Below are 27,756 nucleotides of genomic sequence, written 5' to 3'. Positions count from 1 at the left end.
GCCTCCCAAAGTGCTGAGATTACAGGTGTGAGTCACCACACCTGGCCTCAGTTACACAGATTTTAAGGCAAATTCCATTTCACCTATAAACAATAGGAAAATCATATGTGTTATTCTCACCTATTTTCTTTGTGTCCAAAAGTGAATCGAAGAATTGGATGCCAATTTCTCGGCTGGTTCCATTAACCAGGAAGTAATTGCGAGACGTTAATCCTGACAGGTTATCCAGGTGACATCCCACATGGGTTCCCGAGTCTTGCATGTAATAAGGACATCGGATCTCCCTCCTTCTCCTGAAAGATTAGAAAGTGCTCAGAGAGCAATCAGGAAAACAAAACAAAACACAAAAACACAAAACAAAACAAAAACAAACACAAAACAAAACACAAAAACACAAAACAAAACAAAAACACAAAAACGCAAAACAAAACAAAAACAAACACAAAACAGAACAACAAAACAAAACAAAAACACAAAACGAAAACAAACACAAAACAAAACACAAAACACAAAACAAAAACGCCAAAACACGAAACAAAAAAACACAAAAACACAAAACGAAACAAAAACAACACAAAACAAAGCAAAAAGAAACACAAAACAAAACAGAAAAACACAAGACAAAACAAAAACAAACAAAACAAAACACAAAAACACAAAACAAAACAAAAACACAAAAATGCAAAACAAAACAAAAACAAACAGAAAACAGAACAACAAAACAAAAACAAACACAAAACAAAAACAAACACAAAACAAAACACAAAAACACAAAACAAAAACACCAAAACACGAAACAAAAAAACACAAAAACACAAAACGAAACAAAAACAAACACAAAACGAAGCAAAAAGAAATACAAAACAAAACACAAAAACACAAAGCAAAACAAAAACACAAAAAGACAAAACAACACAAAAACATGAAACAAAAAAACAAAAACACAAAAACACAAAACAAAAAGAAACACACAAAACAAAAAGAAACATACAAAACAACAAAAAAACAAAACATGCCCGGTGCAGTGGCTCACGCCTGTAATCCCAGCACTTTGGGAGGCCGAGGTGGGTGGATCCCCTGAGGTCAGGAGTTCAAGACCAGCCTGGCCCGCATGGTGAAACCCCGTCTCTACCAAAAACACAAAAATTAGACGGGTGTGATGGTGCGCACCTGTCGTCCCAGCTACTCGGGAGGCTGAGGCAGGAGAATCACTTGAACCCGGGAGGGAGGCGCAGGTTGCAGGGAGCTGAGATCACATCACTACACTCCAGCCTGGGTGACAGAGCAAGACTCTGTCTCTAAATACATATGTGGGACGTGGTGTGGTGTCTCACGCCTGTCATTCCAGCACTTTGGGAGGCCAAGGAAGGCAGATCACTTCAGGTCAGGAGTTCGAGACCAACCTGGGCAACATGACAAAACCCCGTCTCTACTAAAAATACAAAATTTAGCTGGATGTGGTGGCGGGCGCCTGTAATCCCAGCTACCTGGGAAGCTGAGGCAGAAAAATTGCTTGAACCCAGGAGGTTGAGGTTGCAATGAGCCGAGATGGCACTGTTGTACTCCAGCCTGGGCAACAGAGCAAGACCATGTCTTAAAAAAAGAAAAAGAAAAAAAAAACAAGCATAATTTTTCTCCCATCCCTGCATTGCTCATAATTCTTCACATGAGGTGAACACTTACTTTGAGTTTTGTATGTACAAAAAATACTGGACGTCACGGGGGGCCGTCGGACCCCTCGCCCAGGTACAGTTCATGAAATCCACATTGTAGATGAAACAGGAGAAATTCTGAGCAGCGGTACCCTCCCTTCCTGGGAAGAGGCAGAAACAAAATAATTTTCACTCCGAAGCTCAACGGGATGTACTTTGATGCTGGCGGGATGGTGATGGGTAGTGCTGTAAACAGATCTCTGAGCTGTCCTGCTTACCTGAATTTAGATAAAGCAGTTTTTGCTGAAATCCTCTTTGGCTAGTATTCACGTGAACCTCAAAAGTGACTCCTCCATGCAGACAAATTTCACGAAATGTGCACGAACATTCATTGTTATTGAGCTGAAGAGTTGCAACCAGACAGAGCCGATTAGGAAACAACCTTCTGTCTCCTACACTCTTCAGGCTGGAGTGCGGTGGCGCGATCTCGGCTCACTGCAACCTCCGCCTTCCAGGTTCAAGCAATTCTCCTGCCTCAGCCTCCCGAGTAGCTCGCATTACAGACACCTGCCACCACACCCAGCTAATTTGTGTATTTGTAGTAGAGACAGGGTTTCACCATGTTGGCCAGGCTGGTCTCAAACTCCTGACCTCAGGTGATCCACCTGCCTCGCCCTCCCAAAGTGCTGGGATTACAGGCATGAGCCACCACGCCCGGCCATGGTATTGGTTTTTACCTGGATTTGGTGACACCCACCTGCCTCCCTTTGTGAAATCATCCCCCTATGCTTCCTCCAAGGACTCTGAGTGGATACGCCGAATACCAGCTTGCAGGTGAAAACTCAATCTTATACTCTAGCAGTGCTGAAAGTATCAGACTAGAGGCCAGGTGCAGTGACTCACGCCTGTAATCCTAGCACTTTGGGAGGCTGAGGCGGGTGGATCAGTTGAGGTCAGGAGTTCGAGACCAGCCTGACCAACATGGTGAAACCCTATCTCTACTAAAATACAAAATTAGCCAGGTGTGGTGGCAGGCACCTGTAATCCCAGCTACTCAGGAGACTGAGGCAGGAGAATCTCTTGAACCCAAGAGGCACAGGTTGCAGTGAGCTGAGATCATGCCATTGCACTACAGCCTGGGCAACAGACAGAGACTCCACCCCCCAAAAAAAGGATCGGACACAGTGGCTCACACCTGTAATGCCAGCACTTTGGGAGGCTGAGGCGGGTGGATCACTTGAGGTCTGGAGTTCGAGACCAGCCCGGCCAACATGGTGAAAGCCCGTCTCTACTAAAAATACAAAATTAGCCAGGTGTGGTGGCGGGCACCTGTAATCCCAGCTACTTGGGAGGCTGAGACAGGAGAATCTCTTGAACCCGGGAGGCAGAGGTTGCAGTGAGCCGAGATTGCACCAGTGCACTCCAGCCTGGGCGACAGAGTGAGACTCCACCCCAAAAAATAAAGGTCAGACACGGTGGCTCACACCTGTAATGCCAGCACTTTGGGAGGCCAAGGGGGGCGGATCATGAGGTCAGGAGTTGAAGACCAGCCTGGCCAACATGGTGAAACCCCGTCTCTACTAAAAATACAAAAATTAGCTGGGCATGGTGGCGGGTGCCTGTAATCCCAGTTACTCGGGAGGCTGAGGCAGGAGACTCGCTTGAACCTGAGAGGTGGAGGTTGCAGTGAGCCAAGATCATACCAGTGCATTCCAGCCTGGGCAGCAAGAGCGAAACTCCATCTCAAAAAAAAAAAAAAAAAAAAAATATGTCATCTGGGGTAACATAGCAAGACCACCCATCCACCCGTGTAACATCTATCTATAGAATTGACTACCAATCACCCAATCGTCTATTATCACCTATCAGTCAATAAATCATCTATCACCTACCTATCGATCATATATTTCTCTCTTCCTCTCCTTCCTCCTTCTATTCTCTCTTTCTCTGTGTTTCTCCCTCCTTCCCTCCCCTCTCCCCACTCTTCTGTCTCTGTCTCCTGTGTTCCGAAAACCCTGACCTTAATCCTTTGGGGGACCAGGACGGTGACACACTGACAACGTCACTGACACTTTACTTTTCTCCGTCCTGCTTCTACCACAGACCCAGGCACACATCCAACCGCATTTGCCAGGGTTTCTCTTCTCTTGGGGTAAAATATGCTCTTGCGCTAAAATACGGTAAAATAGGCTCTGCCTCAGGGAATCAGGCTCTGGTACACCTTGCGGCCATGAGCCAACAGCACTTTCCCAGTCCCTGTGAGATTATGGCTCTGACATTTCTCCAAATACCACGCTTGTGTTGTGTCTGTGGCCGTCTCGCTTTAATTTAATTTAATTTATTATTATTACTTTTTGAGACAGAGTTTTGCTCTTGTTGCCCAGGCTGGAGTGCAATGGCACCATCTCGGCTCACCGCAACCTCCGCCTCCTGAGTTCGAGTAATTCTCCTGCCTCAGCCTCCCGAGTAGCTGGGATTACAGGCACCTGCCACCACGCCCAGCTCACTGCAACCTCCACCTCCCGGGTTCAAGTGACTCTCCTGCCTCAGCCTCCCAAGTAGCTGGGATTACAGGCATGCAGGACCACGCTAGGCTAATTTTTGTATTTTTAGTACAGACAGGGTTTCACCATGTTGGTCAGGCTGGTCTTGAACTCCTGACCTCAGGTGACCTACCTGCCTCGGCCTCCCAAAGTGCTGGGATGACAAACGTGAGCCACCACACCCGGCCTTATTTTATTTTATGACACGGAGTCTCGCTCTGTCGCCCAGGCTGGAGGGCAATGGCACGAGCTCGACTCACTGCAACTTCCACCTCCCGGGTTCGAGTGATTCTCTTGCCTCAGCCTCTCCAGTAGCTGGGATTACAGGCACCCACCAGCACACCTGGCTAATTTTTGTATTTTTAGTAGAGACGGGGTTTCACCATGTTGGTCAGGCTGGTCTCGAACTCCCGACCTCAAGTGATCCACCCGCCTCCGCCTCCCAAAGTGCCGGGATTACAGGCGTGAGCCACTGCGCCCGGCCGACCCTGTTGCTGTTAACTCAGCAAGGGTTGTGTAAAGGACATGGGTTGAGCATGGGAAATTCATCTCACCCTGGGTTCCACGACTCTGTTCTTCTTGTCAGTTAAGAAACACCTGCTGAAGGTTGTGTTTTCTTGGCAGTCCCAGCTTAAATTCATCGTCCTGGAGTCAAACCTCACATTGAGACTAGAGGCTGGTACCACTGTTGGCGGATCTGCAAGGAACGGGCACTGGATTCAGAATTTCCTCTTTTCCTGTTTTCTTTTCCTTTTTTTTTTTTTTTTTTTTTTGACACAGAGTCTGGCTCTGTCGCCCAGGCTGGAGTGCAATAGCGCGATCTTGGCTCACTGCAAGCTCCACCACCTGGGTTCAAGTGATTCTTATGCCTCAGCCTCCTGAGTAGTTGGGATAACAGGCGCGCACCACCATGCCAGGCTAATTTTTGTATTTTTAGTAGAGACGGGGTTTCACCATGTTGGTCAGGCTGGTCTCGAACTCCTGACCTCAGGTGATCCACCCACCTTGGCCTCCCAAAGTGCTGGGATTACAGGCCTGAGCCACCACGCCCGGCTGGCCCTGTTTTCTCTCCTCTCACTCGGTTCTGGGAGGTGAAGTTCAGGGCTGGAGCCTGCTGACTTTCCTCTGTCACTCATGTGGTCCCAGGACATCCCACATCCTCAGGTATCTGTTCCTCCCTTGTCCATCTTCCCTCCTTTTCACAGCCCCCTTGCTGTTTCCGAAAAAGGAGATTTCTACTGCAGAAATATTCAAAAATTATCTGAAGACTGGGGACAGTGGCTCACACCTCTAATCCCAGCAGCTTGGGAGGCTGAGGCAAAAAGCAGACTTGAGCCCAGTAGGTTGAGATCTGTCTGGGCAACATAGCAAGATCGCATCTCTTAAAAAAAACAATTTTTTAAAAAAATTTAAATTAGGCAGGCGTGGTGGTGCACGTCTGTAGTCCCAGCTTGCTCCTTCTCCACATGGAGATGTTTACTGCAGAAATCATCAGAAACTGGCCAGGCGACGTGGCTCTCGCCTGTAATCCCAGTAGTTTTGGAGGCTGAGGTGGGTGGATCACCTGAAGTCAGGAGTTCGAGCCTGGCCAACATGGTGAAACCCCGTCTCTACTAAAGATACAAAAAAATTAGGTGGACATGGTGGTGGGTGCCTGTAATCCCAGCTACTCAGGAGGCTGAGGCAGGAGAATCGGTTGAACCTGGGAGGTGGAGGCTGCAGTGAGCCGAGATCGCACCAATGCACTCCAGCCTGGGAGACAGAGCAAGACTCCGTCTCAAAAAAAAAAAAAAAAAAAAAAAAAAAAAAAAAAAAAAAAAAAAAAAAAATCAAAAACCAGTCTTGGCAACATAGCAAGATCTCATCTCTATAAAATTTAAAAAAAAAAATTAAATTAGCTTGGTGTGGTGCTGTATTTCTGTAGTCCCAGCTACTTGGGAGGCTGGAGTGGGATGATACTTGATCCCAGAAAGTTGAGGCTGCAGTGAGCCGAGATCACACCATGGCACTCCAGCCTGGGTGACAGAGCGAGACCCTGTCTCAAAAAAAAGAGAGAGAGAGAGAGAGAGAGAACACCGCTTGAATGAGAACTGGCAAATACTCTTTATCCAGAGTGATGTGGCTCTGAACACGCTTCCCAAATTATGGAACCTTGGCAGTTTAAAATAAAGCCGAAGGAATTTGAGAAAATTGCAGAAACAGAAAGCTGTCTTTGTCTGTCTTCCCTGAAACAGGTCACAAAAACCTGGAAATATTTTCCCGAAGCAGGCCCTGACATCTTCAGTCAAGAAGGTCCCTCCGGGAAATGCAAATCAAAACCACAATGAGCTGTCATTCCACACCAGTCACAATGGCTGTTATTAAGAAGTCCAAAAACAAGAGGCTGGGTGTCGTGGCTCACAGCTGTGATCCCAGCACTTTGGGAGGCCAAGGCGGGGGATCACCTGATGCCAGGAGTTTGCGACCAGCCTGGCCAACATGACAAAACCCGTCTCTATTAAAAATACAATAATTAGCTGGGCATGGTGGCAGGCACCTGTAATCCCAGCACTTTGGGAGGCCAAGGCAGGTGGATCACCTGAGGCCAGGAGTTTGAGACCAGCGTGGCCAACATGACAAAACCCTGTCTCTACTAAAAATACAAAAAATTAGCTGGGCCTCGTGGCAGGCACCTGTAATCCCAGCTACTTGGGAGGCTGAGGCAGGAGAATCGCTTGAACCCAGGAGGCTGAGTTTGCAGTGAGCTGAGATTGAGCCATTGCACTGCAGCCTGGGCAACAAGAGGGAGACTCTGAAAAGAAAGAAAAAGAAAGAAAGAAGGAAAGAAAGAAAGAAAGAGAAAGAAAGAAACAAAGAAGGAGAAAGAAAGAGAGAGAGAGGGAAGCAGGGAGGGAAGGAAGGAAAGAAAGAAACAATGGAAGGAAGAGAGAGAGAGGGAAGGAGGGAAGGAAAGAAGGAAGGAAAGAAAGAAAAGAAGAAAGGAAGGAAGGAAGGAAGGAAAGAAGGAAGGAAAGAAACAATGGAAGGAAGAAAGAGAGAGGGAAGGAGGGAAGGAAGGAAGAAAGAGAAAGAAAGAAAGGAGGGAGGGAGGGAAGGAAGGAAGGAAAGAAGGAAGGAAAGAAAGAAACAATGAGAGGAAGAAAGAGAGAGAGGGAAGGAGGGAAGGAAGGAAGGAAAGAAAGAAAGGAAGAAGGAAGGAAGGAAAGAAAGGAAGAAAGAAGGAAGGAGGAAAGAAGGAAGGAAAGAAAGAAACAATGGGAGGAAGAAAGAGAGAGAGGGAAGGAGGGAAGGAAGGAAGAAAGAGAAAGAAAGGAAGAAGAAATGAATCAGGAGGGAGAGAAGGATGGAAGGAAGGAGAGAAGGAAGGATGGAAAGAGGGAAGGCAGGAGGAAGAGAAGGAAGCAAGGGAGGGAAGAAGGGAGGAAGGAAAAAGGAAGGAAGCAAAAGAAGGAAGGAAGGAAGAAACACTTTGGCTCCATGCAGACATGGGTCCTCATCCTGGCCCCATCACTACCTGGATGGTCGTTGGGTTAAACCGTGGAGGTATCTGAGCCTCCGTTTTCTCATCTCTAGAATGGGTGGATGGGAATTAATGGTAGAAAGGGAGGTGAGAACAAGAGGAGCTCTGAGCTTCTGGTGGGTTGGCTGGTGCTTATTGGGTCCCTCATAAACATGAGAGATGAAATGCAGATGGACCCAGGTATCCAAATAGGTCTCCAGATGCAGGACGTCTAAACAGGAGCTGTAGAGAAGGTTCAGCCAGGTTTCCATACTTACCCGATTTCTCTGGGATCAGGAGGAATGCTGGGTGTGGCAACTCACAGAGCAGAAGGCTTGTCACCAGGAGAAGCATGGTGCTGGTCAGAGGGAAGGGAAGAGCTGCACGAGAGAAAATGTCACACAGTGAGAAGGGTGCCTCTCCCAGGACATTCCTGGCAGGGGACCCTAGGGAGGTGATTTGGGGAAACAAACCCAGGATGGTGGTCAGCTGCGGACCTGGTCGAATGAGGGGTCATGGCCAGCTGGGGAAGGTCTGCAGGGCCATTATTGTGTCTCCCACATGGGGATTAGGACGTGGACATCTTTGGCATCTCAAGATGGTCAATCTAGAGTCAAGCTTCCGTGGTTCATGGGTCACGGCTCAGCTGACCTTCACGAGGGAACCCATAGCTGACACTAAAGGTGGGTTCTCACACATTTCGAGGAAATTGCAGTCACTTTTATTCATTTCTCATAGCTTTACTTTCTGTTAATAATTAGTGGATTTGGGGAAATAAAATAAGAAAGGATGGCTCAGGTTTTCATTTTCATAACTGGTTTTTTTGTTTTGTTTTGCTCTTTTGTAGTTTTTGTTTGTTTGTTTGTTTTTGAGACGAAGTCATGCTCTGTCGCCCAGGCTGGAGTGCAGTGGGGTGATCTCGGCTCACTGCAACCTCCACCTCCCAGGTTCACACCATTCTCCTGCCTCAGCTTCCCAAGTAGCTGGGACTACAGGCACCCGCCACCACACCCAGCTGATTTTTTTTTTTTTGTATTTTTAGTAGAGACGGGGTTTCACCGTGTTAGCCAGGATGGTCTCGATCTCCTGACCTCGTGATCCACCTGCCTCGCCCGCCCAAAGTGCTGGGATTACAGGTGTGAGCCACTGCGCCCAGCCCTGCTCTTTTATACTTTTTAAAAAATCTTGACTTTTGCAACAGCTATAAAAGGCAAGTGAAAAAAAAAAAAAAAGAAGAGGAAGAAAGAAAGGGTGAGTACATAAAACGACATGAATGAATTTTAAATACTTATGACTAAGGGGAAAGAAGCCACTTTGAGATGGCTGCAGACTGAGTCATCCTAACACTTGGACAGTGTGAAGAAGACAAAATCATGGAAATAGTAAAAAGATCCGGAGTTGGTAGGCGCTGGGCAGAGGGAGGGATGAATACATGGACTTCAGAGGATTTTTAGGGCAGTGAAACTACTCTTACTTGATACTTATTTATGCAAAAAAGGAAGAAGAAGAAGGAGGAGGAGGAGGAAGAGAAGGAGCAGGAGGAGAAGGAGGGGAAGGAGGAGAAAAGAAGCTACTCTATGATTCTACAAATGGTGGATCCATGTCAATATACTTTTATCCAAGCCCATAAGGAAGAAGAAGAAAAAGGAGGAGGAGAAGGAGGAAGAAGAAGAAAGAAGAAGGGGAAGGAGAAGAAGAAGAAAGAAGAGAAAAAGAAGGAGGAGGAGGAAGGGGGGTGGAGAAGGAGGACGAAGAGGAGAAGGAGGAGGAGCTACAAACTCAACCAATTGTCAACCAGAAAATGTTTAAATTCATTTATAGCCCGGAAGCCCCCACTTTGAGTTGTCCCACCTTTATGAACCAAACTAATGTATTTCATTTTTTTCTTTTTTGAGACGGAGTCTCGCTCCGTCGCCCAGGCTGGAGTGCAGTGGTGCAATCTCGGCTCACTGCAACCTCAGCCTCCCGGGTTCAAGCGATTCTCCTGCTCCAGCCTCCCGAGTAGCTGGGATTACAAGCGCCCGCCATTATGCCAGGCTAATTTTGCATTTTTAGTAGAGACGCTGTTTTGCCATGTTGGCCAGGCTGGGCTCAAACTCTTGACCTCAGATGATCTGCCTGCCTCAGCTTCTCAAAGTGCTGGGATTACAGGTGTGAGCCACTGCACCCGGCCTTTGTAGCATCTTTAGTTCAAGCTTCTGCACCTGGTGGGAACCATCTGTCCACTCTGAGGTTCCTGCTCCAAACCTCCTCTCTGAAAGATTGCGTCTCTCGGCTGGGCGCAGTGGCTCATGCCTGTAATCCCAGCACTTTGGGAGGCCAAGGCAGGCGGATCGCCTGAGGTCAGGAGTTCGGGACCAGCCTGGCTAACATGGTGAAAACTCGTCTCTACTAAAAACACAAAAATTAGCCAGGTGGGGTGGTGGGTGCGTAATCCCAGCTACCCGGGAGGCTGAGGCAGGAGAATTGCTTGAACCCGGGAGGTGGAGGCTGCAGTGAGCCAAGATCGCACCACTGCCCTCCAGCCTGGGTGACAGAGCAAGATTGCAACTCAAAAAAAAAAAAAAAGATTGTGTCTCTGAGACCGTTCCTCTGCAAGAGGAACCTCGCTTGCTAAGGGGAAGTAAAAGCATGTAGGCCACACCTGTTTCTTCTTCTCCTGCCCCCGCCCCCCCCTACTCATCTGTAGCCCACATGACATAGGGATGTGGCTGCTTTCCCCACTGGACTGCAGCACCCCGCTTCTTGGAGCCTGCTTCTGGGTCTTGCAGGTGTCTCTGGGCACTGGACAGACTCTCCTGTGGCACCGTAGAGATGCACGTTCTGTCTGGGTGGGCCTGACCTTGAGATTCAGATACAACTCCCCAGGTGGTGGTAACAGGTGTAGAAGTCCTGTTCCATGAGACTGGCCCCCTCTGCTGAGTCACTAAATGTTGAGATTCAGATACAACTCCCTGGGTGGTGGTAACAGGTGCAGAACTCTTGTTCCGCGAGACTGGCCCCTCTGCTGAGTCACTAAATGTTTGGAATATTTGTGTACTTCTCTTGCACTACTTATTATTATTATTATTAATTATTATGATTATTTTGGAGATGGTCTTGCTCTGTCGCCCAGGCTGGAGTGCAACGGCACGATCTCGGCTCACTGCAACCTCCGCCTCCCGGGTTTAAGCCATCCTCCTGCCTCAGCCTCCCGAGTAGCTGGGATTACAGGCGCCGCCACCACGCCCGGCTAATTTTTGTATTTTTAGTAGAGACAGGGTTTCACCATGTTGGCCAGGCTGGTCTCGAACTGCGGATCTCAAGTGATCCTCCTGCCTTGGCCTCCCAAACTGATGGGATGACAGGTGTGAGCCACTGTGCGTCCGGCCGTCTTGGTTGACTTATTTATTTATTTATTTTTTTGGACACAGAGTCTCTCTCTGTCACCCAGGCTGGAGTGCAGCGGCGCCATCTCGGCTCACTGCAGCCTCCGCCTCCCGGGTTCACACCATTCTCCTGCCTCAGCCTCCCGAGTAGCTGGGATTACAGACATGCGCCACCACGCCTGGCTAATTTTTGTATCAAACTCCGGATCTCAAGTGATCCTCCTGCCTTGGCCTCCCAAACTGATGGGATGACAGGTGTGAGCCACTGCGCGTCCGGCCCTCTTGGATGACTTATTTATTTAATTTTTGGAGACGAAGTCTCACTCTGTCAACCAGGCTGGAGTACAGTGGCACCATCTCGGCTCACTGCAACCTCTACCTCCCAGGTTCAAGCGATTCTACTGCCTCAGCCTCCAAGTAGCTGGGACTACAGGCACGCACCACCACGCCTGGCTAATTTTTGTATTTTTAGCAGAGATGGGGTTTCACCATGTTGGCCAGGCTGGTCTCGAACTCCTGACCTCAGGTGATCTGCCCACCTCGACCTCCCAAAGTGCTGGGATTACAGGCATGAGCCACTGTGCCCGGCCTCTGGAGTATCTAGTCTTTCACTATTTTACTTTTGTAATAAACTTGCATTGGCTTTACACTGCCGACTCACCCTGAATTTTTTTTTTTTCTTTTTTTGAGATGGACTCGCTCTGTCACCCAGGCTGGAGTGCAGTGGTGGGGTCTCAGCTCAATGCAAGCTTTGCCTCCCGGGTTCACGCCATTCTCCTGCCTCAGCCTCCCGAGTAGCTGGGACTACAGGCGTCTGCCACCGCGCCCGGCTAATTTTTGTATTTTTAGTAGATAAGGGGTTTTACCACGTTGGCCAGGCTGGTCTCGAACTCCTGACCTCGTGATCCACCCGCCTCTGCCTCTCCCAAAGTGCTGGGATTACAGGTGTGAGCCACCGCGCCCGGCCGCCCTGAATTCTTTGTTGCATGAGATCCAAGAACCCTCTGTCTTGGGGGCTGGATCCGAACCCCTTTCCTGTAACACAAGTACCTTTGGTTGGTGCTTTAAGGGAACCATAAGATGGGGCAAGAAGGGGTTATAACGAGAGACTTCTAAGCTTTCTGTCATTTCTTCACCTCCTTTCCCTGTCTTTTCAGCTACTGCATAAGCTTTTATTTATTTATTTATTTATTTATTTTTGAGACGGAGCCTCGCTCTGTCGCCCAAGCTGGAGTGCAGTGGCGCGATCTCAGCTGACTGCAAACTCCACCTCCCGGGTTCAAGCGATTCTCCTACCTCAGCCTCTTGAGTAGCTGAGATTACAGGCATGCGCCACCACGCCCAGCTAACTTTTGTATTTTTAGTAGAGATGGAGTTTCACCATGTTGGCCGGGCTGGTCTCAATCTCCTGACCTCATGATCCACCTGCCTCGGCCTCCCAAAGGGCTGGGATTGCAGGCGTGACCCACCACACCTGTCTGCTATTGTGTAACCTTTCTACGAGGCCAGGATATGCCTCCCCAGATAAGACTGTGGGAAATCAGTATATGCCACTCCAAAATACATTTCACCCCAAAATATATTTACTTGACATATTTTGAAATGGTCCTGCAAAACTGTCTCTTGGCTGGGCACAGAGGCTCACGCCTGTAATCCCAGCACTTGGAGAGGCTCAGGTGGGCGGATCATGAGGTCAGGAGTTCAAGACCAGCCTGGACAATACAGTGGCACGCACCTATACTCCCAGCTACTCGGGAGGCTGCGGCAGGAGAATCACTGGAACCCGGGAGGTGGAGGTTGCCATGAGCCGAAATCACGCCACTGCACTCCAGCCAGGGCGACTGAGCGAGACTCTGTCTCCAAAAATTAAAAATAAACAAACAAACATAAAACCAAGCTGCTGGCTGGGTGAGGTGGCTCACGGCTGTAATCCCAGTATTTCTGGAAGCTGAGGCAGGCACATCATGTGAGGTCAGTAGTTCGAGACCAGCCTGGCCAACATGGTGAAACCCTGTGTCTACTGAAAAACAAAAATAAACAAACAAACAAACAAAATTTAGCCAGGCGTGTTGGCGTACCTCTGTAATGCCAGCTACTTGGGAGGCTGAGGCAGGAGAATTGCTTCAACTCCGGAGGCAGAGGTTGCAGTGAGCTGAGATCGCTCCACTGCACTCCAGTCTGGGCGACAGAGTGAGACTCTGTCTCAAAAAATAAAACAAATAAAATAAAATAGCCGGACACGGTGGCTCACGCCTGTAATCCCAGCACTTTGGGAGGCTGAGGTGAGCAGATCACGTGAGGTCACGAGTTTGAGACCAGCCTGGCCAACATGGTGAAACCCCGTCGCTACTAAAAATACAAAAATTGGCCGGGCGTGGTGGTTTACGCCTGTAATCCCAGCACTTTGGGAGGCTGAGGTGGGTGGATCACAAGGTCAGGAGATCGAGACCATCCTGGCTAACACCGTGAAACCCCATCTCTACTAAAAATACAAAAAATTACCTGGGTGTGGTGGCAGGCGCCTGTAGTCCCAGCTACTCAGGAGGCTGAGGCAGGAGAATGGCATGAACCCAGGAGGTGGAGGTTGCAGTGAGCAGAGATCACGCCAATGCACTCCAGCCTGGGCGACAGAGCAAGACTCCGTCTCAAAAAAAAAAAAAAAAAAAAAAAAAAAAAAAATTAGCCGGGCGTGGTGGTGCGCTCCTGTAGTCCCAGCTACTCGGGAGGCTGAGGCGGGAGAATCGCTTGAATCTGGGAGACAGAGGTTGCAGTGAGCTGAGATTGCGCCACTGCACTCCAGCCTAACAGACTGAGCGAGGCTTCATCTCAAAATAAATAAATAAATAAATAAATAAATAAAATAAAGTAAAATAAGTAAACAAACAAAAACATATAAAACCAAGCTGCCGCTCAGCCAGCTTGGATACGTGTTCTCAGGATCTCTTTAGACTATTTTCTCTGGGCCTTCTTGCTCACTCATATTTGGCTCAGAATAAACCTCTTTAAATATTTTGCAGTGTTTGGCTGTTTTTTGTTGTTTTTTGTTGTTTTTTTTTTTTTTTTTTGAGACAGACTGTCACTCTGTCACCCGGGCTGGAGTGCGATGGTGTGATCTTGGCTCACTGCAACCTCCACCTCCTGGGTTCAAGCGATTCTCCTGCCTTGGCCTCCTGAGTAGCTGGGACTAGAGGCACCCGCCACTACACCCAGTTAATTTTTGTATTTTTAGCAGAGATGTGGTTTTACCATGTTGGCCAGGCTGGTCTCGAACTCTTGACCTCATGATCCCCCACCTCAGCCTCCCAAAGTGCTGGGATTACAGGCTTGAGCCACCGCGCCTGGCCGGCTCTTTTTTTTTTTTTTTTTTTTTTTTTGACAGCTTCATGCGTATCTTCTGCCTGGAGACTCTTCAGGAGGATGTGCCTTGTCACGCTGCTTCAGGAGGATGTGCAGCGTCTCAGAGGGAACGTGACATGTTAAATTTGTCATAGGTCAGACAGTTCCTCATTCAGATTCTTCTGCCCTGAGTTCTCACTTCTATCCTGGTTCATCATTACGGAGCAAAACATTTCAGTTCTTTACACTTCACTTAAAAAAAAGAAAATCCCCAACCCCATTACCGACAGGCCAAAGGAAGCACGTACAGGGTTCTACGCAAACATCGCCGCTTCTCGGATCTGCTGTCTCCACGGATTTTCCTGCTGTAAACTGTGAAAGGTAAATAAGTCTCAGGACCCCAAAATCACGAAAGGTCGTAGTGGAAACTGTCTTAGGCAAACCTGCCTCCCATTTTATTTGTACATAAGGTACTACAAAGATTTTTAAAATTACATACTGGGGCCGGGCGCCGTGGCTGATGCCTATAATCCCAGCACTTTGGGAGGCCGAGGCTGGTGGATCACCTGAGGCCAGGAGTTTGAGACCAGCCTGACCAACGTGGAGAAACCCTTTCTCTGCTAAAAATACAAAAATTAGCTGGGCATGGTAGTGCATGCCTGTAATCCCAGCTACTCAGGAGGCTGAGGCAGTAGAATTGCTTGAACCTGGGAGGCGGAGGTTGCAGTGAGCTGAGATCGTGCCATTGCACTGCAGCCTGGGTGACAGAGAGAAACTCTATCACAAAAAACAAAACAAAACAAAACAAAAAAAGAACTACATATATCCCTCACAATTTGGCCACAAGGAAATCCTTGGAGACAAAGGACAAACAAATTTCAAAGTCTGATTGTTTCCTCTCCCCTACCTTTTTTTTTTTTTTTTTTTTTTTTCTTAACAGAGTTTCGCTCTGTTGCCCAGGCTGGAGTGCAGTGGCGTGATCTCAGCTCACTGCAACCTCCACCTGCGAGATTTAAGTGATTCTCCTGCCTCAGCTTCCTGAGTAGCTGGGATTACAGGCACCCGCCACCACACCATACCTGGCTAATTTTTGTATTTTCCGTAGAGACAGGGTTTCACCATGTTGGCCAGGCTGGTCTCGAACTCCTGACCTCAGGTTATCCACCTGACTTGGACTCCCGAAGAGCTGGAATTACAGGGGTGAGCCACTGCGCCTGGCTCCTCTGCCCTACTGTTCATGTAAAAATGCAGATTTAGGGCCGGGCGCGGTGGCTCATGCCTGTCATCCCAGCACTTTGGGAGGCCGAGGCAGGTGGATCACTTGAGGTCAGAAGTTCAAGAACAGCCTGGCCAAGATGATGAAACCCCATCTCTACTAAAAATAGAAAAATTAGCTGGGCGTGGTGGTGAGCGCCTGTCATCCCAGTCACTCGGGAGCCTGAGGTAGGAGAATCGTTTGAACCCGGGAGGCAGAGGTTGCAGTAAGAGTCAGCTGAGATTGCACCATTGCACTCCAGCCTGGGTGACAGAGCAAGACTGGATCTCAAAAAAAGAAAAAAAAAGGCCGGGTGCAGTGGCTCAAGCCCGTCATCCCAGCACGTTGGGAGGCCGAGGCAGGTGGATCATTTGAGGCCAGGAGTTCGAGGCCAGCCTGGCCAACGTGGTGAAACCCCATCTCTACTAAAAATACAAAAATTAGCTGGGCGTGGTGGTGGGTGCCTGTAATCCCAGCTACTCGGGAGGCTGAGGCAGGAGAATCGCTTGAACCTGGGAGGCGGAGGTTGCAGTGAGAGTGAGCTGAGATCGCACCATTGCACTCCAGCCTGGGCGACAGAGCAAGACTGGATCCCCAGCACCCCCCCAAAAAATGTATGAAAGCAAATTGTGCCCTGTGCTTCCAGAGCACCTGTCATCGCGATTTCCTGAGGCTCTGTCATGGGCAGGCGTCCTTAAGCTCGGCAAAATGAACTTTCTAAATGGACTGAGACCTGTCTCAGATACATCTTTTTTGGTTTACAGGACGTTTTCCACTCATGGAAAATTATGCAACATCTTTGCGTTTTGTCTGTACCGCTTATACTTTTTTCTCTTCTTCTTTTTTGTTTACAGAATGAGTTTTCTTTCCCCTTTCTGGAAATTTTCGGCTGATCCTAAAATAGAGGCCGCCAAGCTTCCTTCTCAGATTCAAAGCAAGAATGATGGAGAGTGAGGGAAATCATGATATTTTACCCCAACACAGGGCTCCGTGGTATAACGAGGATTTTTAATGAAAAACCCTTTCATGCCAGGTGCGGTGACTCACGCCTGTCATCCCAGCACTTTGGGAGGCCGAGGCGGGTGGATCACGAGGTCAGGAGATCCAGACCATCCTGGATAACACAGTGAAACTCTATCTCTACTAAAAAAAAAATACAAAAAAAAAAAAAAAAAAGCTGGGCGTGGTGGCAGGCGCCTGTAGTCCCAGCTACTCGGGAGACTGAGGCAGGAGAATCACTTGAACCTGGGAAGCGGAGGTTGCAGTGAGCCGAGATGGTGCCACTGCACTCCAGCCTGGAGACAGAGCAAGACTCTGTCTCAAAAAAACAAACCAACCAACAAACAAACAAAAAAACCCTTTGATGTCAACAAGCTCTGGAAAAGGTTTCCTTCTACCTCCGTAACAATAGGACGGAGCTTCCAAGGAGAACAATTGTTCTTGTTTTATTTTTCCCCTGTCATCTCATTATCTGTTGTAGAAAAAAAAGACTAAGATCTTCTTTTTTTTTTTTTTGAGACAGAGTCTCGCCCTGTCGCCCAGGCTGGAGTGCAGTGGCGCGATCTCGGCTCACTGCAACCTCCACCTCCCGGGTTCAAGCGATTCTCCCGCCCAAAGTGGTGAGAATGGAGATGTGAGCCGAGGCGCCCCGCCGACCAAGTTCTTACCTCACCTGAACAGACCGTTTTACAAGTAAAAAGCATGTCTCCAAGAATCGAGTATATTAAGTTCTCCAAAGAGAACTATTTACATGTTAATCTCTGTTCCGATTCAATTAGTGTAGATGAAAAGAGTCGGACTCTGTAAAATATATATATATGTGTGTGTGTGTGTATATATATGTATATATGTGTGTGTGTATATATATGTATCTGTGTATATATATGTATATATGTGTGTGTGTGTGTATATGTATATAAGTATATATGTGTGTGTGTATATATGTATCTGTGTATATATATGTATATATGTGTGTGTATATATGTGTGTGTATATATATGTGTGTGTGTATATATATGTGTGTGTGTATATATATATATATATTTTTTTTTTTTTGAGACGGAATCTTGCTCTGTCGCCCAGGCTGGAGTGCAATGGTGTGATCTGGGCTCACTGCAACCTCTGCCTCCCGGGTTCAAGCAGTTCTCCTGCCTCAGCCTCCTGAGTAGCTGAGATTACAGGCACCTGCCACCACGCCTGGCTAATTTTGTATTTTTAGTAGAGACGGGGTTTCTTTATATTGGTCAGGCTGGTCTCGAACTCCTGACCTCAGGTGATCCACCTGCCTCAGCCTCCCAAAGTGCTGGGATGACAGGCGTGAGCCACCGCGCCAGGCTGACAAATGTTTTCTATTCAGATCTTAGTTAATCTCTTAAGGATTAGGAGGTTCTGGAAGAAAAAGATCCAGCTATGTCCAGCTATGTTAACAGATTCTTTTTTTTTTTTTTTTTTTTTTGAGACACAGATTCGCTCTGACAAGATGGCATGATCTCAGCTCACTGCAACTTCTGCTTCCTGGGTTCGAGTGACTCTCCTGTCTCAGCCTCCCAAGTAGCTGGGATTACAGGCGCGTGCCACCACGCCCGGCTAATTTTTTGTATTTTTTTTGTTTGTTTTTACTAGAGACGGGTTTTCGCCATGTTGGCCAGGCTGGTCTCGAACTCCTGACCTCAAGTAATCCGCTAGCCTTGGTCTGCTGGGATTACAGGCGTGAGCCACCACCCCCAGCAGAAATTCTTTACAGATGCAAATTTTCCCCAACAAAGCACAGCTTTTGGGGGTCATTTCAAAATATGGCAAAGAAGGCTGGGCATGGTGGCTCACGCCTGTAATCCCAGCATTTTTGGGAGGTCGAAGCAGGTGAATCACCTGAGGTCAGGAGTGCGAGACCAGCCTGGCCATCACGGTGAAACCCCATCTCTACTAAAAAAAAAACAAAACATATATATATATATATATATATATATATATATATATATATATATACAATTAGCTGGGCACGATGGCTCATGCATATTATCTCAGCTATTTGGAAGGCTGAGAAGGCAGGAGAATTGCTTGAACCCGGAAGATGGAGGTTGCAGGGAGCCAAGATTGCACCAGTGCACTCCAGCCTTGGAAACAGAATGAGACCGTCTCAAAAGAAAACGAAAAAATATGGCTAAGAAACATGTTTTGGGGCAAAATATGTTGTTTTTTTCTCTTTGTCTTGTAATGTTTGCCAGAGTCAGCTTGGAAAGTAAATCACAATATACAGGGTTAAATAAATCCCATTTGATGAGAATTTATGGTTTGTAGGGCTTGCCTCCCCAGACCTCTTAGATAGGAATTTGGGCAAGATAAAAAAATGTCAGAGGCCAGGTGTGGTGGCTCGTGCCTATAATCCTAGCACTTTGGGAGGCTGAGGCGTGTGGATCATTTGAGGTCAGGAGTTCGAGACCAGCCTGGCCAACATGGTGAAACGTTGTCTCTACTAAAAAACAAAAATTACTCAGGCAGTAGTGGTACACGCCTGTAATCTCAGCTACTCGGGAGGCTGAGGCAGGAGAATTGCTTGACCTTGGGAGGCGGAGGCTGTGGTGAGCTGAGATTGTAACCCATCTGGGCGACAGAGTGAGACTCCATCTAAAATAAAAAAAAAGAAAGAAAAAGAAAAAGAAGAAGAAGCTGGGCGCAGTGGCTCATGCGTATAATCCCAGCACTTTGGGAGGCCGAGGCAGGCAGATCACGAGGTCAGGAGTTCGAGACCAGCCTGGCCAACATGGTGAAAGCCCCGTCTCTACTAAAAATACAAAGAAAATTAGCCGGGTATGGTGGCAGGTTCCTGTAGTCCCAGCTACTCAGGAGGCTGAGGCAGGAGAATCGCTTGAACCCGGGAGGTGGATGTTGCAGTGAGCTGAGATTGCACCACTGCACTCCAGCCTGGGCGACAGAGTGAGATGCCATCTCAAAAAAAAAAAAAAAAAAAAAAGAATAAAGAAAAAAATCAGAGTTCAGTCCTCAGTAGAAATTATATATTGCTCCTCAATAGAATTCCTCTTTCCCCCCAACCCTATAACCCTTTTTTTTTTTTTTGTACCAGGATCCAATCCCCTATCCTTTCTGTAGCCTCAATGTGGTGTATAAGCTTCTGAACCTCATTGTGGGGTGGAGTCCTCATTCTGAAGAATCTTGTGTATACACATTATATAAATGTGTAAATCTGGCTGGGTGCAGTGGTTCACGCCTGTAATCCTAGCACATTGGGAGGCTGAGGCAGGCAGATCACCTGAGGTCAGGTGTTTGAGACCAGCCTGACCAGTATGGAACAACCCTGTCTCTACCAAAAATACAAAAATTAGGCAGGCATGGTAGCACATGCCTGTAATCCCAGCTACTGGAGAGGCTGAGGCAGGAGAATCAGTTGAACCTGGAAGGTGGAGGTTGCGGTGAGCTGAGATGGCGCCACTGCACTCCAGCCTGGGTGACAGAGCGAGACTCTGTCTCAAAAAAAAAAAAGAAAAAAGAAAAAAAAGTGTATGTCTTTTCCCTTATTAATCAATCTGCCTCATGTCTGTGATTTACAGCAAACCTATAGGGGACCAAGAGCTTTCAGGCTTTGAGAAGAGCTTCTCGAGTTTAAACCAAAAATTTAAAGAGTGAAATCCGGCTGGGAATGGTGGTTCACGCCTGTAATCCCAGCCCTTTGGGAGGCCAAGGTGAGCGGATCATTTGAAGTCAGGAGTTCCAGAGCAGCCTGGCCATCATGGTGAAACACCATCTCTACTAAAAATGCAAAAATTAGCCAGGTGTGGTGGCGGGCACCTGTAATCCCAGCTACTCAGGAGGCTGAGGCAGGAGAATCACTTGAACCCGGGAGGCGGAGGTTACAGTGAGCCAAGATCATGCCACTGCACTCCAGCCTGGGCAACAGAGCAAGACGCTGTCTCCAAAAAAAAAATAATAATAAATAAATACAAACATTAGCTGGGCATGGTGGCACGTGCCTATAATCCCAGCTACTCAGGAGGCTAATGCAGGAGAATTGCTTGAACCCGGGAGGTGGAGGTTGCAGTGAGCCGAGATCGCACCACTGCACTCCAGCCTGGGCGACAGAAAAAGACATTGTCTCCAAAAAAAAAAAAAAAAAAAACCAAAAATACAAAAATTATCTGGGTGTGGTGGCACGTGCCTGTAATCCCAGCTACTCAGGAGGCTGAGGCAGGAGCATCGCTTGAACCCAGGAGGCGGAGGTTGCAGTCACCAGAGATGGCACCACTGCACTCCAGCCTGGGCGACAGAGGAAGATGTTGTCTCAAAAAATAAATAAACAAACAAATAAATAAATAGATTAGCTGGGCTTGGTGGCGTGTGCCTGTAATCCCGGCTACTCAGGAGGCTGAGGCAGGAGAATCACTTGAACCCGGGAGGCGGAGGTTACAGTGAGCGGAGATGACACCCCTGCACTCCAGCCTGGGTGACAGCGCGAGAGTCTGTCTCAACAAAAAGAGTGACATCTGATTTAGCACACCTATAAAACACCCAACAAGCTGTCCAAATCCAGACTCTTAGTACCCCAATCTGGGTAGCAACTAAGATGCTTCATTTCTGTCTTTTTAAAAATTTGTAATAATTTAATCTTCTTTTTATACACGAGGGATGGGGGATCTTACGATGTTGCCCAGGCTGGTCTGGAATTCCTGACCTCAAGCAATCCTCTCTCACCTCAGCCTTCCAAAATATTGGGATTACAGGCGTGTGCCACCATGCCCAGCCTTAAATGTTTTATTTATTTATTTATTATTTATTTATTTATTTATTTATTTTGAGATGGAGTCTCACTCTGTCACCCAGGCTGGAGTGCAATGGTGCGATCTCAGCTGACTGCAACCTCCGCCTCCCAGGTTCATGCGATTCTCCTTCCTCAGCCTCCCAAGTAGCTGGGATTACAGGTGCGTGCCACCACACCCCGGCTAATTTTGGGTATTTTTAGTATAGACAGGGTTTCACCATGTTGGCCAGGCTGGTCTCGAACTCCTGACCTCAGGTGATCCGCCCGCCTCGGCCTCCCAAAGTGCTGGGATGACACCGTGCCCGGCTTAGGGGGTCTCCATCTTGAATAGGGGCTGGGAACAAGGAGACTGGGACAGGCCGGGCAGCATTCTCTGAAGGTCAGCCATTCCGCAAGATGTGTGAACAGATGAATACTGTTTACTAAATAGACCCAGGACTGAACAGACACAGGAACCTCCTGATGTGTTGATATCTTCAAAACAAAAGCCTTCCTAGTATAAGAATCCGTTTTGCTTTAAAGATGATAATATTGGGCCAGGTGCGGTAGGGCCCACACCTGTCATCCCACCACTTTGGGAGGCTGAGGCAGGAAGCCAGATTGAGTCTAGGAGTTCCAGACCAGCCTCGGAAACACAGTGAAACCCACGTCCCTACAAAAATACAAATATTTGCCACGAATGGTGGCATTTGCCTTTCGCCTAGCTACTCGGGAGGCAGAGATGGGAGGATTGCTTCAGCCCAGAAATTCAAGACGGCAGTAAGCTGTGATTGCATCACTGTCCTCCAGCCTGGGTGACAGAATCAGATGCCCCCCCCCAAAAAAAATATATATATATATATAATATTGATTATTGCAAAAGATAGTCATGACAAAGATGAATCCTTTATCAGACACCCTTGTAGTGGAGCATCTCTCCCCGTGATTTTTTCTTTTAGTTATCTTTTTTTGGGGACAGAGTTTTGCTCTTGTTGCCCAGGCTGGAGTGCAGTGCTGCGATCTGGGCTCACTGCACCTCCACCTCGTGGGTTCAAGCGATTCTCCTGCCTCAGCCTCCCAAGTAGCTGGGATTATAGGCACACACTGCCACGCCTAGCTAATTTTTTGTATTTTTAATAAAGGTGTGGTTTTGCCATGTTGGCCAAGCTGATCTCGAACTCCTGAGCTCAGGTGATCCATCCGCCTCAGCCTCCAAAAGTGTTGGGATTACAGGCATGAGCCAACGTGCCCGGCCCCCCTTTACTATCTTAATAAGCTTGCTTTCAGTTTGCAATGTGAACTTGCCTCCAATTCTTTCTTGCACAACATCCCAGAACGCTTTCTTGGAGTCTGGATCAGGACCCCTTTCTAGTAACCAGTAACACCATCACACTCCCTCCCCATTTCAGCTATGCGTTCATCTCTTTCCATCTCTCTTTTTTTTTTTTGAGACATCAACGTCTGCCTCCCAGGTTCAAGCGATTCTCCTGCCTCAGCCTCCTGAGTAGCTGGGATTACAGGTGCCCACCACCATGCCCAGCTAATTTTGTATTTTTAGTAGAGACGGGGTTTCTCCATGTTGGCCAGGCTGGTCTCGAACTCCTGACCTCAGGTGATCCACCCGCCTCAGGCTCCCAAAGTGCTGGGATGACAGGCGTGAGCCACCACGGCCGTCCGCGTTCATCTCTTGAAACGGCTTCCGGATGCCACAGATAGCTATCAATTCACGTAATAATTCCATGCTAGATACTATACCCCAATGCCCTGTAGCTTAGCAATGTACAGCCAATCATTAATCAATTGTTTTTTTCTGTAAACCAACGAGAATTCCCAGCAAACAGCTTCACAGAAGCCCCCTCCCTGTCCTTCAACAACACCTCCCTCTTTTTATTTTATTTAATTTTTTTTTTTTTATTTTGCCTTTAAAAACCTGCGTATAACAAAGGCAGAAGACAACTCATATCCAACGTTCCTTGGGTCTCAGTCTTCCGGGCCGCTGTCCCCACTTTGGCTTGAGTCAACGTTTGAAATCTTACGTTACGGTTCAGTCTCTTTCTTTCCGATCGACAGACACAGCAGAAACATGTACCCGGGTGACTCGACATGCTCGAAGACCACAGAACGAAAGAACTTAGCTTACCCCACGGCATCCGCTTCCTCTCCTTTCACTTGCTTTTCTTCTCTCGGAGACTCCCGCTTCTGAGTAGCTCCCTTCAGAGCTCCTCTGTCTCATCAGGCCCTCCCTGCTCCTCCCTCCCCTGCTTCCTCATTTCTTAGGATTGGGAAACCTGTAATTGCTCCGTGAGTTCATTGGCTCCTGACCTCGTCTCCAAAGAGTGGCCTGTGGAACAGCTCAAGTGTGAGTCCCACACACGTCTACACACACATTCCTGCACACACATGCGTGTCTGCACACACAGACCTGCACACACACATCCCCACACACCTGCACACAGGGCACATGGGCGTACACACACATCTGCACACAGCTACACACACATCTGCGCAAACAAGCACATTGGCACAGTCCCGCACACACACCTGCACACACATACATGTCTGCACACACACCTGCACACACAGAACTGCACACTCACACATCCCATACTCCTGCAAGCACATATGCATGTCTGCACACACAGACGTGCACACACATCCCCACACACCTGCACACAGGGCACATGTGTGTACACACAGCTACACACACACATCTGCACACACACCTGCACATACGTCTGCACAAACAAGCACAATTACACACACACACTTGTCTACACATGCACATCTGCACACAAGCACATCTGCACAGAGACCTGCACACACCCACATCACATGGGCGTACACACAACTACACACACATCTGCACACACACGCCTGCACACAGTGCACATGTGCATACACATAATTACACATGCACATCTGCACATCTGCACACACACCTGCACACATATCTGCACACACACCTGCACACATGTCTGCACAAACACAATGGCACACACCTGCATGCACACTTGTCTATATATGCACATCTGTACACAAGCACATCTGCACAGAGACCTGTGCACACACATCCCCACACACCTGCACACAGTGCACATCTGCACACACATACCTGCACACATATCTGTGCACACACATGCATGCACACAGAGCACACGTGCACATACACAATGACACATGCGCATCTGCACACACATATGCACACACACACCTGCACACACATCTGTACACACACACACCTGCACACACATATGCATGTTTGCACACACAGACCTGCACACACACATCCCCACACACCTGGACACTGTGCACATGTGCATACACACAACTACACACACATCTGCACACTCCTCTGCACAAACAAGCATATTGGCACACACACACCTGCACACACACTTGCACACACAAAAATACAGATGCCTTTTGTGCCGTCTACAAAATCATAAGAAACACCAAGCAGGCCAGGGGTGGTGGCTCACTAAAAAAAAAAAAAATACAAAAATTAGCCGGGCGTGGTGACGAGTGCCTGTAATCCCAGCTACTCAGGAGGCTGAGGCAGGAGAATCCCTTGAACTCAGGAGGTGGAGGTTGCAGTGAGCCGAGATGGTGCCATTGCCCTCCAGCCTGGGCAACAAGAGCAAAACTCCGTCCCCAAAAAAAGAACCAAGCAGACTTGAGATGTGTTACGATACAAACAGTTGGCGCCTAAACAAAGCATAGGGCTTCATGCACATGCAATGGAAAATGACACCTAGATAACAACATCAGCAAAGGTGAAAGACGGCTGCACAGTCTGCACCTCTACCATCTTAGCCTCCCCGTTCCTGCAGGAGCTGTGTCTTAGTCCATTCATGTTGCTGTAAAGGAATACCTGAGGTTGGGTAATCGATAAAGAAGAGATCATTGGCTGGGTGCGGTGGCTCACCCCTGTAATCCCAGCACTTCGGGAGGCCGAGGCAGGCGGATCATGAGGTCAAGAGATTGAGACCATCCTGGCCAACATGGTGAAACCTCATCTCTACTAAAAATACAAAAATTAGTTGGGCGTGGTGGCGTGCACCTGTAGTCCCAGCTACTTGGGAAGCTGAGGCAGGAGAATCAATTGAACCAGGGAGGTGGAGCTTGCATTGAGCCGAGATCGCACCACTGCACTCCAGCCTGGTGACAGAGCAAGACTGTGTCTCAAAAAAAAAAAAAAAAAAAAAAAAAAAAAACAGATTATAAATCATGCTGCTATAAAGACACATGCACACGTATGTTTATAACGGCACTATTCACAATAGCAAAGACTTGGAACCAACCTAAATGTCCAACAACGATAGACTGGATTAAGAAAATGTGGCACATATACACCATGGAATACTATGCAGCCATAAAAAATGATGAGTTCATGTCCTTTGTAGGGACATGGATGAAACTGGAAACCATCATTCTCAGCAAACTATCGCAAGGACAAAAAACCAAACACCGCATGTTCTCACTCATAGGTGGGAATTGAACAATGAGAACACATGGACACAGGAAGGGGAACATCACACACCGGGGCCTGTGGTGGGGTGGGGGGAGGAGGGAGGGATAGCATTAGGAAATATACCTAATGTTAAATGATGAGTTAATGGGTGCAGCACACCAGCGTGGCACATGTATACATATGTAACAAACCTGCACGTTGTGCACATGTACCCTAGAACTTAAAGTATAATAATAATAAAATTTTTAAAAAAAGAGATTATTTATTCGGCTCATGGGGGTTCTCCAGGTTGTCCAGGAAGCATGGTGTTTGGACCTGGTGTGGTGAGGACATCACGCTGCTTCCAGTCATGACAGAAAGTGAAAGGAAGACATTGTGTGTGGAGACCACATGGGCAGAAAGGAAGCAAGAGAGAGGGGTGGAGGTGCCAGGCTCTTTTCAACAACCAGCTCTCCTGGAAACTGAGAATGAGAACTCACTCATGACTATGGAGGCAGGACCAAGCCATTCATACGGGATTCACCCACATGGTTTAAACATCTCCCACCAGGCCCCACTACCACACTGGGGGTCAAATTTCAACATGCAACTTGGCAGGACCAAACAAACCGTACCCAAACCATAGCACGCTGCTTCGCTCCAGAATTGATGTAGAGAAGTTTGTCTTTCCAAGAGCCAAATCAGATGGCTCACCAAGGCTGCTGGAACTGGCCACGAAGCTGGATGTTCTTGTCAATGGCTCATACTTTGTTGCTGACATCGATGTAGAGAACTTTAACTTTCCAAGAGTTCAACCAGATGTCTTACCAAGGCTCCTTAAACTGCAAACCATAATGGGTCTGCTTGTCAATGGCTCCTACCCTGTTTCTGACTTTCACCATTCATGTAGAGAAGTTTGTCTTTCCAAGAGCGAAATCAGATGGCTCACCAAGGCTGCTAGAACTGGCCACGAAGGTGGATGTTCTTGTCAGTGGCTCATACTTTGTTGCTGATGTCGATGTAGAGAACTTTCCCATATTTTTTCTTTTCTTTTTTTTTTTGAGATGGAGTCTCACTCTGTCCACAGGCTGGAGTGCAGTGGCGCAATCTCGGCTCACTGCAACCTCCACCTCCCGGGTTCACGCGATTCTCCTGCCTCAGCCTCCCGAGCAGCTGGGATTACAGGCACCCCCACCACACCCAGCTAAGTTTTTGTATTTTTAGTAAAGACGGGATTTCGCCGTGTCAGCCAGGCTGGTCTCAATCTCCTGACCTGGTCTCAAGCTCCTGACCTCAAGTGATCCTCCCGCCTCGGCCTCCCAAAGTGCTGGGATGACAGGCGTGAGCCACTGCGCCCGGCGATTTATTTTTCTTTCAAAAGGGACATCAGCTTTCCTGGAAGGGGCTAGAAGCAGGTGAAGGAGGAGGTGGGTTGGGGAGGAGGTGGGGTAGGGGAGCAGGGGAGCTGGGGAGAAGGTTGAGTTGGGGGAATGCAGAGATAAGAAATAAAAGCTCTGGGCTGGCCGCGGTGGCTCACGCCTGTCATCCCAGCACTTTGGGAGGCCGAGGCGGGAGGATTACCTGAGGTCAGAGGAGTTAGAGACCAGCATGGCCAACATGGTGAAACCCTGTCTACTAAAAATAGAAAAATTAACCAGGCATGGTGGCAGCCGCCTGTCATCCCAGCTATTCGGGGGGCTGATGCAGGAGAATCGCTTGAACCCGGGAGACAGAGGTTGCAGTGAGCTGAGATCGCGCCATTGCACTCCAGCCTGGGGGACAGGAGCGAGACTTTGTCTCAAAAAAAAAAAAAAAGGAAAGGCTGGGCGCGGTGGCTCACGCCTGTAATCCCAGCACTTTGGGAGGCCAAGGCGGGTGGATCACGAGGTCAGGAGATCGAGACC

At 48.1% G+C, this 27,756-nt stretch overlaps 1 protein-coding gene across 4 annotated transcripts in view; it reads right to left on the bottom strand.

The window, feature by feature from the left end:
- Positions 1–23,644, bottom strand: part of CSF2RA (colony stimulating factor 2 receptor subunit alpha) — a 42,776-nt gene extending 19,132 nt beyond the window's left edge. For 3 of the 4 annotated variants that reach the window (XM_054545415.1, XM_054545417.1, XM_054545418.2), the window contains exons 1-7: positions 23,543–23,639; positions 14,707–14,770; positions 7,973–8,074; positions 4,750–4,892; positions 1,931–2,054; positions 1,684–1,813; positions 121–293 (exon numbers count right to left, since the gene is read on the bottom strand). In XM_054545415.1, the coding sequence (XP_054401390.1) occupies positions 121–293; positions 1,684–1,813; positions 1,931–2,054; positions 4,750–4,892; positions 7,973–8,074; positions 14,707–14,770; positions 23,543–23,635 (829 nt within the window). In that variant the 5' untranslated portion in view covers positions 23,636–23,639. Of the gene's footprint in view, positions 1–120; positions 294–1,683; positions 1,814–1,930; positions 2,055–4,749; positions 4,893–7,972; positions 8,075–14,706; positions 14,771–23,542 lie in introns of all 4 variants that reach the window. The other variant, XM_054545416.1, reaches the window with a different exon arrangement.
- Positions 23,645–27,756: the final 4,112 nt, after the last annotated feature.

Source organism: Pongo abelii, chromosome Y (assembly GCF_028885655.2).
Source record: "Pongo abelii isolate AG06213 chromosome Y, NHGRI_mPonAbe1-v2.0_pri, whole genome shotgun sequence".
Classification (NCBI taxonomy): domain Eukaryota; kingdom Metazoa; phylum Chordata; class Mammalia; order Primates; family Hominidae; genus Pongo; species Pongo abelii.
Note: the sequence above shows the minus strand (reverse complement) of the source record. Positions and strands in the feature narration are given on the sequence as shown.